Here is a 14,933-nt window from a genome sequence, read left to right as displayed (position 1 = left end):
CTCTTCCTTTTTAAGTGCGCAGTTGGTCTAGTGGTATACATTGTTGACCATTCAGCGAAAGGTTTTTGGATCAACCCTCGGCTGGTGCTTTCTTTTTTTTGTCGATTTTCGTTTTTTGTGAAAATAGGCGATATATTTATGAACCTATCTCGATTGATGTAAGAGATATCAAAATTATATCAACTAATAAAATACTCGCCTTAAAATTTCACTCACTTTATCAGTTGACAAGTTTTCACTATCAACCACAGGAAATGAAGGGGCCTGGGGCATGGGACAGTTTTCCCATTTGGAGTTTCTCGCCAAGAATTTGAGATGGAATAGTTTCAGCGTTTGGGAATCTTTTCAAAGACACTTTGAGGTTTGAAAAAGAACAAAAGATGTGTAGGTTGACCCGAAAACTGGTTGCCTTTTATATGAGTTCAAAACAATAACAATCTTACGGTTTCCTACACTGGCTACGCTGCGACTTGTGAAGGAATAAATTACAGGATGAACAGTACTCTAAATCGCAATGACCTGAAAATTTGTGAACCCGTGGACTGATGCGCCAAAAAAGTTTCAGTTGGTGCAATGGTTGATGCTGTCCAACGAAATACCACCCGAGGAATCGGTCTAGGACGTCCGGTTGCTGCTGAACCTGATCTCCCCAAGAAAATTCTCTCTGGAAGTGTACCTTCTGCTGTAAAAGACGCGTTTAATCAAAATGAAATGACCAAAACCATAGTAGCAAGTTGCGCTCAAATTGGGCAGATGGGAAGGATCAGCCTGGAAAAGTCCGGTGGAAAGTCTGTTTTGATATGGAATTTTTGAGGTTTTAATGTCCTTTTTTTCAGTGTCTTGGACCAAATCAGTGACTATTCCGACGCGAAATTGGTCGAAAAGTTTGGAGAGGCAATCGTAGAGTTTATAGGCCAGATGCAGAAGGATGTAAGTGAAGGAAAATCGCCGAAAGCTACTATTGTGTTTAATTGAAATTTGGGAAATTGCAATTTACCGTAAAACCCGTATTAGAAGGGCCGGCCCTTCTATTGTTCCAAGGTACCTCCGGAGGGCCCTTCTATTACAGGGGCACTTCAATTAGAGGGGGCCCTTCTATTTTTCCGGCCATTTTTCCCGAAATTTAGCATCGAAAAAGTCGACGAAATTTCGTTCAAAATTCATGAAAAACTACCACTTTGAACAAAATTGAGCAAGATTTCCATCGAAAAATAGAGTTTCAACAAATTTCTATTAGATTGTGAAGTTCCCGGAATATTTTTCACTGAAAAAGTACGAAAATTGTCTGATTTCAAAACACATTTTGAAGCGGGTATTTTTTCACAGAGGGCCCTTCTATTACAGGGGGGCCTTCTATTTTTCCAAGCCCTTCTCGGAGGGCCCTTCTATTAGAGGGGTCCTTCTAATACAAAGGGGCCCTTCTTATACAGGTTTTACGGTAGTTTCTTTTTTTGATTTCTATGTACAATAAATATTTTAACAAAAATCAAAAACTGGTTACAACAATGACATGAAACAGGAGGAATAACTAGAACTAGAAAATCATATTAAAATGGGTTAAAATTTTTAATTTTTCCACTTTTAATTTTTCATTAAAGGAGGCCAGACACCGAAAAAAAAAGTTTTCCTGATATTTTGCATAGAGAACCCCCATGAGGGGTTGAACTCATGACAGGCAGCTCAGGGGTACAGCGCTGCTACCGGCTGAGCTACGGGGGCGCGAAGGCGCCTGACGACCGATGGTCTACATAAGCGCGGCGCGATTTCGTCCCCCGAAATTTTTGCAGTCTCGCCTCCTTCAAAAAGATCTGTTTCAGGTTTTAGGTATATTTTTTCCAATTCATTAGAATTCTGATTCAGGTTCTAATTTTTGTTTCGTTTCTGTTTGTCTTCAAGTTGTTAATGCTCTCAAGATTCTGGCCGATTCTAGAATAATTTTCAGATGAATCAATTCTTTTGACGCTAATAAAATTCTCGACAATTTTGTTCTAAAATCTCAAATTTCGAAGTTTAGCTCTTTTTTAGGTTACTATACAATTGTCGGTTTCCGCACACTTTCAGGTACTTCTTTCAGAAAAAAAAAGTAAAAAGTGCTGAAAATGTTTAATCTTGAATTTATACAACAAAAAAGAAAACCTAACATGAAAAAATTGTTTCAAGGAGCGAAAAGAAAAAACGAACAGGGAGGGAATAGTGAATTTTGGCAAAAAGGAACAAATTGGGATTTTGGGATATTTAATCTGAGCAACTGGTCGTGGGGGTTAGAGAGGAAAAAGAACGGTCACATATATACTAGAAGCTAGTATTTACACAGTTTTCAATTTTTGAATTTTCAATAGAAATTTTTCAATGGGATTTTGGGATTTTGTTGTCTATAACAAGGCACATTGGGGTGAAAATGAGAAGTGACAGGGCCAAAAAACGGACGAGTTTTGAAAAAAAAGAAAATAATAACATGGAAAATTTGGGGAGCAAGAAAAGAAACAGGAGTTAAAGTTGATAAGTTAAAGGACGGAAATTTAGAATTTTCCCTCAACATTAGCGTCTTGTGTCGTATCGTAGGTTCCTGTGAGTCCTGGAGTTTTGGAACCAAAAACGGCGACGGTTTTGTCACTGTAGCCGACTACGGTAAGCAGTCTGAAACAAGATATGATTACAGTAATCACAAATTCAAAAATACATTGAAAATTTTTCGAATCGATTTTTTGATCTATGTCGAAAATCACACATTCTTTATAAGAGGAATATAGCGGCCTAACTTTCTGAATACGCCAACTTTTACGGCCTTGAAATGGTCTGATATTCACCTAGTGTGTCTTTTAGGATATTTTTACATGGTGGCCTAACTTTCTCACGTTGAGTTTTCTAGGTCATTTCCGCATGTAGGCCTAGCTTTCCCACTACGAATTTTCTAGACCATCAAGTTTTTTTTGCCTAGATAAGGTCTAATATTTAACTGAGACTGTTTTAACATGATTTCAAGACTGTTTTGACATGGTGGCCTAGCTTTTGCTAGTTGAGTCGTCTAGGCCACCGTCCTAAAATGGGCTAGAAAACATACTAGCTGAGTATTATACCATTGCGAGGCCATTTTAGAATGGTTGCCTAGAAAACTCAACTTGCAAAATTTAGGCCACCATTTTGAAATGGCCCAGAAAACACAACAGGCGAATATTATGCCATTTCAAGAAAGGTGATGACTTAGAAAATTCGCATTGAGAAAGTTAGGTCACCAACCCAGATGGCCTATAAATTTCGCACGAGGAAGTTCGGTCACCCTTCTAAATTACCTAGAAAAAATGAAAAAAAGAGCACAATACCTAGTTCAATATAACATGGTGGCCTAGCTTTTGAGTTTTCTAGGCCATCAACTTTTTTGACCTAGAAATGACCTGATTTTTGAAAAACACAATAATCTCACCTCATTTGATGCATTGTCAACGAAATAACACTTGGAGGATTTTCCGATTGTTTCCGCCTATCTTGTACCGCCCTTGAATTTATTTCAGTCATCCTCGAATCTGATTGCGTCGAAAAAATCGATGAAAGCTTCCTCTGATGTTTCGGTAGTGCTTGGTGTGGTGTACGAACCACGTCGGCGGCGGTCGGTGGTTGGAAGTACGAGATCTTTTTGTTTTTCGCCACATCATAAATAGCCACGTGCTGTCTTGACGCTGATGCGAGGATTCTCGAGTCATCGTGGACCCACATGTGCGAGTGCTCTCCGGGTGTCCATGGGGTGACAATAGATGGCGTGGCTTCTTTGAACATTCGAAGCTGAAGCTTGTAAATTGATCCATCCTGACTTCCAGCAAACAACTCAGTCGCATATCCAGTTCGATTCACTCTCAAATGCATGATTCCCGGTGGTTTAGATTCGAAATTCGTGTGACCGTTGACTGGAGCTAAACTGCATTTCGCCGCTTTTGGATTCGCCATTCTCATATCGAAATAGTCGACACGACCGTCTCCATACCCGACTGCCACCATGTTTCCCTCTTCGTCTAGATTTCCAGACATGGCTGTTGGAAGAGTGTTCTTGTCGAGTTTCACGCCGAGACCTCCTTGTTGTTTGCTGCCTGGAGAGTACATTACGTCTTGACACACTTTCTCGCAGTGGGCATCCCAAATACGGACACTTCGACTTCCGGTGCAGAGGAGTTTTCCGTTTTGTTGGTTCCAGCTGAAAAATGGATTTTGTGTTACAATAAAAATTTTCAAAATTGTGTGGCCCTAACTTTTGCAAATTCAGATTTCTAGACCACCATGATTAATAACCTAGATATGATCCTATATTCCCCTGGTATGTTTTCTAGGCCATATCAACATAGTGGCCTAACCTTTGCATGTTGAGATTTCTATGCCACCATGTAAACGACCTAGAAATGGTCTGACATGCATCTAGCGAGTTTCCCAGGCTATTTTAACATGGCGGCCTAAATTTCACAAGTTTGATTTTCTAGGCCACCATGGTAAATAACCTAGAAAACACACCAGAATAATAACAGGACATTTTAGGCCATTTTCGAATGGTGGCCTAACTTTTCCAACATGAATTTTCTAAGCCACCAGCTTTCATGACCCAGAAATGATCTGATATTTAACTGGTGTGATTTGATCTGATATTTAACTGGTGAGTATGCTTTTAAAGGAGGCGAGACTGCAAAAATTTCTGGGGACAGTTCGGGGGCCGAAATCGCGCCGCGCTTATGTAGACCATCGGTCGTCAGGCGCCTTCGCGCCCCCGTAGCTCAGCCGGTAGCGGCGCTGTACCCCTGAGCTGCCTGTCATGGTTCAACCCCTCATGGGGGTTCTCTATGCAAATTATCAAGATAACTTTTTTTTCGGTGTCTGGCCTCCTTTAAGGCCAATTCAACATGATGGCCTAAAAAATTCAACTTGCGAAAGTTAGGTCATAGTGGTAAACTGCTTAGAAATGGTCCGATTTTCACTGGTATGATTTCTAGGCCATTTTAACATGGCGGCCTAACTTTCACAATTTTAGTTTTCTAGGCCAATTTTTGAAAAATGAGTAATACTTACTCAAAAAGACATCGATTCGTATCGTCACTCAATTTCATTTGCGATTCCAGTGGGAACGACGCCGACACCAACTCCGCCGGTTTCTCATAGTCATCACACCACGCCAAAAAACAAGGATCCCAAATGCGGACGACACCGTTCGAGCTACAAGCGATCACCATTTCCCTCGACATATCATTGATAAGAATCAGTTGAGAAATAAAGGATGGGCAGAATGGATTGTTGTCGGTTAGTTCGAAGCGACGGAACAGTTTTGGATTGTGATCCTGGCGAATGATTGTCATCCATTGACCATCAGTAGCGTACATACATCTTCTCAACTTCGAAGTAACCACTGATCGTGCTTGATGTGGCAATTTGACTCTCCAGAGGCATTCGTCGTATCTATTGTTATCAAAATCTCTTCCCTCCACTTCAGCACTTTGAAGCATTCCTTCCATCGCATGAATCGCCCAATCACTAATCGTCGTCGTCGTCAGAACCACGTCTTCTTGACTCTTCTCCTTTTTCCCCTCCTTTTTATCCCTTGCTCTTTTCTGATCACTCTTCTCCTTATCCTGTTTCTGTATCTCTTTAATCTTGTCTCTATACGCGTCAGGCATGAATTCATCCTCATCCTCGTGCTCCATTTCCAACGCCTTCTCCTCGTCAAGAGTAATGACGTGGAGAATCGGTTCGACGAACACTTTACTGCACCATGCGACGAAGTGAGTCGTCACAATTGGGTTTTCTATAACGGCTCGAAGGGTTTTTGACTCCTCTTTCAGAGCGAAGTCTCCGGGGACAGCCTTGGATCGTCTTGGGGTGAATTCCATGGTAGCGGCGTCAATGAAGTCGGATTTTCCTGGAAAATAGGGTTCTGAATTTTCAGGTCTTCTGAATTTTAGCGATTTTACAATGACACAATTTTCAAAGTTAAGGAAGTATTGTACTCACTGAATACACCCTTGACAGTCTTTCCAGACGCCGTCGTTGCCACGTCACGCTCTTCTGTAGCCGATCTCGCGACGGCTACACCGTTCTCCTCTTCTTCGCTTTCCTCATCCTTCGAGAATAGCTCGCTGCTCTGGGTGTCATCAGTGAATGAGCTACCAGGTGACATTGGATTTCCTGAAACTTCGAGTCATCGAGTTTAGACTTTTTAGTCCCTCACAGTTTTTTTTTCTGGGCCACCTGACTTGATGGCCGAACTTCCCAACGTGAATTTTCTAGGCCACTAACTTATCCGGCCTATTTATGGGCTGACATTTACCTGGTATGTTTTCCAGGTCATTCTGACACGGTGGCCTAAATTTCCTAAAATGGATTTTCTAGGCTACCAAACATTTTTCGGCCCAGAAATGACTTGATATTCACAAAATGCGTTTTCTCGGTCATTTTAGCATAGTGGCCTAACTTTCGCAAGTTGAGTTTTCTAGGCCATCATACTTTTTTCGTCCAGAAATGGTCTAGCATTAACTCGGTGTATCAGGTAATTTCTAGGCCATATAAATTGGTGGCCTAGAAAATTCACATAACGAGAGTTAGGCCACCAAACTACCATAGTCCCTAACTCACTAGAATGCTGCTGATGGGGATCCGCGGGACTTCCAACTTGAAACTTGACTTTCGACTCGTCCTGCAACTTATTCAACTGACTCTTTCCCTTCCGCTGCTCCTTATCTTTCTGCGCATTCATCAGTGTGAAATCAATGCCCTGCGAGCCAACACCGGTTTCTGGAATCGTTGGAAGCGCTTTTAGTAGAAATCTTCAGTTCTTTCTAGGATTCTCTTACCTCGTTCAACTTCTAGATTTCGTTTGATTCTATCCGCTAGATTGCTGACCTCCTCGTTTGGTCCGACGGGTCGACGTGGCATTTCGACAGTGGCTCGGGACGTTTTACGAGCGATCATCTTGCGATTCAGGACTGCCATTGTGTTATCAATGTTGGCTATCATCTCCGGTATTCCAGCTTCAACACGATGCACTATTTTTTGTGCCATTCGAGCGACCTAGAAGATTAAATATTGAGGAAAAAATATAATTGCTTCAATCACTCACTCTTTCAATCGGATCCAAAGATAGTCGGAGCAATGATAGCCACGTTCTCGCGACGGCTTCATTGAACGTCTTGGCTTCGAGATGTTTGATTTGAAGACGTGCGCGTTCTCTGTATTGTATGATACTATTTCGTTAGAAATCCCATTCGATTAAAGACATTTACCGATACTCAACGTCTCCAGATTCTCGCTCTACGTAGTTCTCGTTCTCGTGTCCCATCAAAATCAGATTCCCTCCTAGGTCATAGGTGAATGATTCTTCAACCGCCGTGTTGAATACACTCGTCGACGCCTTCTTTCGAATGAACGATGTTTGAGTGAACTCGTTGACTGGGGGGGTTTTGGCGTGTGGACGTCGGCTGGACGGCATCTCAGAAGCGATATCTAGCCCTTCTTCGTTGATATCATCTTCATCGGTTATCGAATCAGAATTTCGTCTTCTCGGAACTTTAAACTTCACTTGATTCGACAGATCCAGCAGGAATTTAATAAATCTCTTCTCGAAATCAAAGACGAACCACTGGAGAGCAACGATCAGCTCCTCTCTGACCAGTACCGAACTATCAAAGACGCACTGCATACACAATTCATCAGCGAGATTCTCCTCTACTGCAGACGCATGTTCATTGGATCTCGACGAATTCCGGAGCAAGCTTCCCAGAGCAAAAACCGCAGCAGCTCTGACTTCCGCCGAATCATCACTCAGCTCCAGAATCATTTTATCATGAGCCATCAGACGGATTCCCTGCCATCTAGCTACATCATAATCCGACCAGAGACGTCCAAGACCAATTAGAATCCACAGCTTGAGCAATTTTACAGATCTCGCAGTGTCGTCAACCATCAACTCGGTACAGATTGCCATGTATCCTTTGCTAGTGAGCTCTTTTTGTGCCAGTTTGAAGTTGTTGGATGTCAATTGAGCTAGAACGAACGCCGCTACTGTTTTCTGTTTGGGTTTGATATCCGGGTCGGCGAGTAGCTGGAGGAAGTACTGGAATCGCAGCATCGTCTTCTTCTCTTGAGCCTGTGTCGTGGTGCCTTGCTGCTGCTGCTGTTGTTGTTGCTGTGACTGCTGATTATTCTGTTTTTGCTGGCCATTCTGTTGCTGATTGTTCTGCTGCTGTTGCTGTTGGCCTTGCTGCTGCTGCCGCTGTGGATTAGGTGACTGTTGACCTCCATTTTGTCTCTGCTGAGCATGTTGCTGAGCATACTGTAGTTGCATATCCAACGCCTGGTTCTGATTGTTCTGGAATCTTCCACCGGTCTGCGTGTTGATCTGAAGAGCACGCTTATCCATCTGAAGTTGTGGCGGTGGGGGATGATTGACGAACATGGACGACTGCTTCAGAGAGACAGACTCCTGGGGTGGTGGCTGTTGAGCAGCTTGTTGAGCCGCTGCCTGGGTGCTCGCAGATTCATCAATACACTCATTGAACAGTTCAATTTGGCAGGATGGATCGACTGCCAGGATTTTTGCCCAAATAAATGCCAAAGAGATTTTTAGATCGTTAATATTACTTTGGAGCAGTTTGAGAACATATGGGAAGATTCCAACAGCCAGGGAGTATCCAATTGCCCACCTTCCAAAGTCTAAGAATCTAGCTAGCAATCTCAAAGCACGAACTCGATGTGCCTGACTCAACAGCACTTGAAGAACCATTGGAAGCTGAAGAGGGGGTGTTCCTTCGTCCACTCCATAATCCAGCCATAACTCAAAAGCTTGAAGCTGCTCAGTGAAGAATGTGTTGTATTGGTGGGTTTCGTTGTAGGTGAGCACGTGTTCGAAGTCAATGAGGACCAAAAATGGGAATACACTGCTTCTATTGATGACATCTCTTCCACAGAACAGAGCTCTCTCGGTATCCTTCACATAGATCAGCTCCCTACAGTAATCCAGCACCATATCCATTGTTTGATCCCAACACCTCCATAGATCGTGTCGAGAAGTGTCTTTGAGAGCAGGTTGAGATACTGGTTGAACATCAAACTTTGATAAGACTCGTTGAGCTAGTAGGAAACTTCTGAAGAGTGTCGCCAGAAGAAGATCCTGTCGGAACAGCCTCTGAAAGCAATCTCGATCTATCGAGGTGAAAGCGATTGTGTCTGTGATGGCCGTGAATATCCAATTGAGCTCTCCAAGGACCGTTCGTCTCTCCGCAAGATTTCCTGGGATCATATCCAGAATATTCTCTGGATACTCGTCTCGACGTTCAGAATGGCTCAGATGGAATGCCAGAGACGTTCGAATCGGTGTAGTGAGGCAAGAAGTGAATAGATCTGCAGGAAGATGAGGATTCGACATGGGGAGGTATTGACCAGCACTACAAGCTGCCAAGTGAATGCAATCCTGTAAATATGCGTCAAATTAGAGGACTGTTCTATTCATAAAAATGGTTAAAACTCACATTATATTTCGGATATTTCTCTGGGAATCCCAACGCTTCCGCTGCGTCTGCATCATTCATTTTCGAGGAAATCGGTGGAAGATTTCGTTGTTCCTCTTGCCATCGATCGAATCTGCTTTGCCAAGAGATCTTCTGATCATCACCAAATCGTCGATAATTCTGAAGAATTGTCTCTGCTGAGTGTGTCTCCCAAATATAGATTGTCGGATAGTCCAACCATCCTTGGAGATCGAATATCGACAGAGGGATGTATTGGGTGAAGCTTTTATTGAACACCCAAATCTCTCCATTATCTGTGGGTCGTGGCACACCGTGACCGTTGTAATGGAACAGAACTCGATCGTTTCCACTTATACGACGGAGGTTGGTGGCCACTTTGCGGACGTCGTCGATCGGAGGATCCGTGCAGATTTTGTAGCGGGTTCTGGTAGAAAAACTTGATGATCTTAGAGCTAGAAAAATCGGTCTAAAGGCGGTGTACGGTCAAATTTTTATAGCTTTTCTGACCGTTTCAGATTGATTTTTCTAGCTTTGAATGCGAGAAAAATAAACAAAAACCTCTTATTGTGAAATTTATCAAACTTGGTTGGATTATTATACTTCCTTGACCATTTTTAACTGATTTTAAGACTTTTCAGACTGATTTTCAGCGATATTGATTAGAAAATCTTCGTCTCTAAAGACCAAATTCCGAAAAAAATCGTTTTTCGATGCTTTTTTCTTATTTCAGAGCTTTTTTCGGTATTTTCATGTGAATTTACACGACTTTTGCACAAAACACCACCTTATATGGTTTCGAAGCTAGAATAATTGAACTGAAACTGTCAAAATTAGGATTTGACGATTTTTGACCACAAATTTTGACCAAGTTATTTCAATCTTTTCTTACTTTGATTTCGGCTGCCACTTCTCGTACGCCCTCTGTGTGCTCAGACCGACTTCCATCGCAGCCTTGTGAGCTCCACACTTGTACGGATCGACCCACGAGAGAAGACGTGCTGGAGCGTCTTTACGAGACGGCGCTTCCGGTGGATCCACTCCCAAATGAAGACACATAATGATAGCGACAGAAGCCGTGCGCAGACGATCATTTCCTTTTCGACGGCTTGAGCTGGAAAATTGATTTATTTGAATTTCTGTTTATCTCATATTGCTTGTGGGTCTCGAAGCGATTTCCCAGATTTTTCGCTTGATCGCTCAGCTCCGCCCCTTTTCCGAATCGTTACGAAATTCATGGGGTTCGGGCGGTCCTTTTACCTCCAATATTTTGCAAAAAAAACGATATTTTTTTCTAATTTTTTATGTAGGTCTCGAAGCGAAAATATTTTTTCTCTTTGCATAACGAAATCGCTCGTCTGACTCATCTATTTTATTTCATTTTGACCGTTTCTCTTGGCTCCGCCCCTTTATTTTCGAATCATTTCGAAATAACGCCGTTCGGGCGGTCACTTTTTCCAAAAAAAAAAAACGCTCACCACTCTTCGATATAATCCCACTCGTCCTCCATGCTTCCGGCGATATTCTCAACATGTCGCGGCTCTTGTAAATACAATGTCACTCTTTCTACATTTCTCTGAAATTCAAATTCATTGAATTCCTTGATTTTTTTGAAAAATTAACGAAAATTAATAGATTTTTTTAGGGTTTTGACATATTTTCTCTCAAAATTAGCTTCAAATTCGCTTTTTATGAATTTTTATTTGTTTATTTAAGCCCGAACCTGAGCATGCCACATGTTGACTGTCAATCGCTCTGCAAACGAAGAGAACGGCGATAAACTTCGTTCCTCCTCCATTTCTGTGCCTGAAACCCGAAAAAATCGTTTCGCTTTTCATTTATTTCACACGAATTATAAAGGTCACATGACACAGTAGAACACAAAAAACTGCGAAAATAGAGGAAAATCAATGTAAAATTTCAGAGAACTTTGTAATTTTTCAATTGAGCAAACAATTTTTGGCAACTTTTTTAGGTTTCCATCGCTGATAACAGTTCGAAAATCAACTTCAAGCGCCTGACGTTAGCAGAAAAAAACGCACTTTGCGTGAAGGATGCAACCGCGCTCCGCCGCACTTGTCAAAATTTTGTCGTTTTTTGGCGGATTTTTGAAGAAACAACTAGTTTTCAGAGTTTTTTTGCTAGATTTTCAGAGAAAATAAATGAGAAAAACATGGGGAAACCTTTAGAAAAACTTCAGAAACGCGAATTTTCGATGAAAACGTTGCTGAATGAAAGCCCATACTTGCTGAAAGTGTGAGAAAAACGCATTTCCAAGAATCCCATATGGCACGCCACCTGTTCTTTTATTTTCCCATGCCCTTCAAAAAGGATTTTTTGTCAACAATAGTTTTATTTGATAGTTCTCACTGTGGGTCAGTTTGGTTGGGGTGTGTGGGACAGTTTTAAACAAAAATGAACAGAGTCAGAGTTTTTGAATGCCAGAAAAGAAGAAAAAAGAGATCAGAAGGAGATCAGAAGGCTGGAATACGCTCTCGATACGCACGACGCATGCATCCTGGTCCGTGGCAGCCGAGGAACTCCGTGCAAATGCAGCCTGGTGGAGCTCTGAAGAAATATCTCGTTGAAATTAAAAAGTAAATAAAAATATAGATAGAGGAGTAGAAGTTAAAGCTCCCATTCGGTCGGAAAATTTAGCCGGTCGACCGACCGACCGACCGAAATGGGAGCCTTAGAAGAAGTAGGAAAAACTAGGAAGCGAACCCAAAGGGGAACCTTTTTGCGAGGTCCGGAGTGACAGCAGCGGACGAACGAGTACGGTAGCGTGGATAGTGGACCATGCTTGAGCTGAAGAGAAAATCGAGAGGATCGACGGCTTCGACGGTACTGAAGGCACAGAAGACCAAGAGAACCGCGATGGCGGATGGGAGGATTAACTTCATCATCTGGAAAAGATAAATCACTCTGGATTAAATTGACAAAAGATAGAAAGATCAGAAGAAACGGATTATCAGAAACAGAAAAAAAAATCAGAATACTGTTCGAAAGTTGTTCAAAGAACAATTGCAAAAATTAAAACCTATTGAAAGGAAGCTCATTTGTCTGCCAAGATCTAACTTTTTTAGCCAAATTCAAACATTTCAACTGGAATATGTTTTATTATGGAACAGAAAAAAAATTAGTAGAATAGTGAGTGGAATAAAACTGACTTGGATTATCCGACAACTAAATTAGATTTTGGTCCAGTGGATCCGAATTATTTCCCCCTACAAAAATATCAATTCAGTTTGTAAAAGGAGATACCGTAAACACTCTCTTAACTTTCAACTTTGATGCAATTTATCTCGGTTTCTCTGAAAGCTATCAAAAAGTGTTCTACTGATAAAATGTTGCTGATAATATGATAAATATTTTCTTAGGCAACCACTCATTGATATCTTTCATAGGAACCGAGATATATGATATCGAAGTTTTGGGGGACATTTTCAGAGTTTTTACAGTATTCTTCCCGAAAATGGCTAATATTAGAATTTTTGATTTTTAGTTGCATATTTCATTTGAATGAATCAGTTGAAAAAATAACTGGCTACAAAATTTATGACCTATTTTTAAATATATCAGAATTATTCCGGATCTGAAGTTTTAGGCATCCAAAGTTGCAGCTTTTTTCAAGGATAACTTTTTCCCGTCGCAAACAATTTGCTTTTCATTTACTCAAGTGCGATCTGTAATAGAAAGTAATCAAAGTTATCATAATAGAAAGTAACGGAAGCTAGTTTGGACTAAATTTATCTTGGTTCCTGTAACGGATAGCGAAAAATGCTGAACAGTCTAAATATTTTTCATATTTAATGATGATTGTCAGTTGACCACTTTTTGATATCTTCTATAGGAAATGAAATGAATTGGCTCAAAGTTGAAAAGGTTTTACGGAATTCGGATTTTTGAAACGTTCGAAAATTTTCTGAAATTTAAATATGAAAATAAAGTTAAAGCTCATTCAAAATGTCCTTTTTAGTTGTTCTATCGTCACTTTTCCTGTAATTATTTATTTTTAATGTTTCCGAAAACTGTAAAATTTCAGAAAGTTTTTTTTTCAGAAGATTCCCACTCCTAACTGTGGTTCCAGTTAAAAACATAAATATGTCGTTTTCTAACATAAAGCTCGAAAAATTTTATATGGCAAAGTTTTTCAGAGAAAGGTTTTAATGCAAATTTTACTGTTTCTATTTCATCCCAATAACCTACTTTGTTCTAACAATAAAGTCATTGATTTACACATAGTTGAAAATTTTATTTGAAAAATTATTCCAAATCGTCCGGAAACAAGTTTACTTTGAAATCTGTCAAAGGACTGGACAAAATTTTTAGAATATTAATGGCTGGAGATTATTCTTATGCTCATTTCCGATGCTTCCTCATGAATCAACGAGAAGGTCATAATTCAGAAATAAGAAACCAGTTAATATCTTCTAGGTTCACAAAGATGCTTAGATTCAATTAAAAAATCCAAAATCAACTGACTAAATGTTCAACAAGAAACAGAAAAAAGGAGCAAATGTTGCCCTTCTAGACTCCGGAATCCAAGAAGAATCTTGATATGGATAGAAAAATAGAGAAGTGGCAAATGGAAACCAAACATGCAATCGCTTATATTTGGACCCTCCTTTCTCCTCCTTCTTTCGATTGCTCTGACTCCGCCCCTTTTTTCTTCTCTTCTTCCTTTTTTCACTTCCTTCGTTTCAAAAAAAAACATAATTGGACAATGAGCTTTTGGAATACCAATTCATGTGAGAGGGAACCTTGTCTCAGGGTGACAAAATAATAACAAAATTAGAGAGCAGGGGAAATTGAGAGACGACAGAGGCAATGGTGATTTTTACGATGTGAGAGGAATTAATTCAATTTTTGGGGTGGCGGAGAGGTGGAATGAAATTGAAGGTTGGGGATATCGAGAATAAAAAAGATAACTGGAGCAGCTAGCCGTGCGACTTTTCACGGCCTTTTGAAATAATTGTTTCATAAGAAACGTAGAATTTTTTTTTGAAAAGTAGGACAAAAAAACGAAATTATTCAAAAACTAATTGATTTTCACTTCACGCGTTTTCATGAGGCTATCCGCGGGCGGCCTCGGCTAGCCGCGGCTTTTCACGGCTTTCACAAAAAAGCCGCGGCCGGCCTCGGCTTCAAAAATCGAGCCGTGGCTGAGGCCGGCCGCGGCCAGCCGCCTTTTTGCACAGTCTTGGGGTCACCCTATATTTTCACGCATACAACCTACTGTAATCCTGAAATCTACGCCCTATTTATATTTTCGAAATTTCATGTACTGAAATATGTAAAAACAGAAAAACAAAGTATTTTAAAAAAGAGACCGATTGATCCTTAGAGAAATGAAAGTGTCTGAAACTAATACGGCAGTTAACGTATTCAAAGAGAGGATTTTTCCAACATTTTGTAGCAGAAAAGTTCTTGAAAAACTAGCTG

General features: G+C 40.8%; 2 protein-coding genes across 2 annotated transcripts; both read right to left on the bottom strand.

Annotated features, from left to right (window-relative positions):
• Window positions 1-2,519: 2,519 nt before the first annotated feature.
• On the bottom strand, window positions 2,520-11,286 carry Cbr-daf-15 (the record flags this gene model as incomplete). Its single annotated transcript, XM_045235244.1, has 12 exons — window positions 2,520-2,637; window positions 3,422-4,183; window positions 5,044-5,887; window positions 5,980-6,153; window positions 6,601-6,759; window positions 6,819-7,035; window positions 7,085-7,193; window positions 7,248-9,433; window positions 9,492-9,915; window positions 10,381-10,602; window positions 10,967-11,064; window positions 11,212-11,286. The coding sequence occupies 12 exons, from the start codon at window positions 11,284-11,286 to the stop codon at window positions 2,520-2,522; spliced, it is 5,388 nt and encodes a 1,795-aa protein (XP_045097397.1).
• A 676-nt stretch (window positions 11,287-11,962) lies between these two features.
• Window positions 11,963-12,391, bottom strand: CBG21643 (the record flags this gene model as incomplete). The annotated part of the gene is made up of 2 exons (XM_002632852.2): window positions 11,963-12,056; window positions 12,225-12,391. The coding sequence occupies 2 exons, from the start codon at window positions 12,389-12,391 to the stop codon at window positions 11,963-11,965; spliced, it is 261 nt and encodes an 86-aa protein (XP_002632898.2).
• Between the last annotated feature and the right edge of the window lie 2,542 nt (window positions 12,392-14,933).

This window comes from Caenorhabditis briggsae, assembly GCF_000004555.2.
Source record: "Caenorhabditis briggsae complete genome, chrIV, whole genome shotgun sequence".
Lineage (NCBI taxonomy): Eukaryota > Metazoa > Nematoda > Chromadorea > Rhabditida > Rhabditidae > Caenorhabditis > Caenorhabditis briggsae.
The sequence above is the reverse complement of the archived record's forward strand: the minus strand, read 5'-3'. Positions and strand labels throughout refer to the sequence as shown.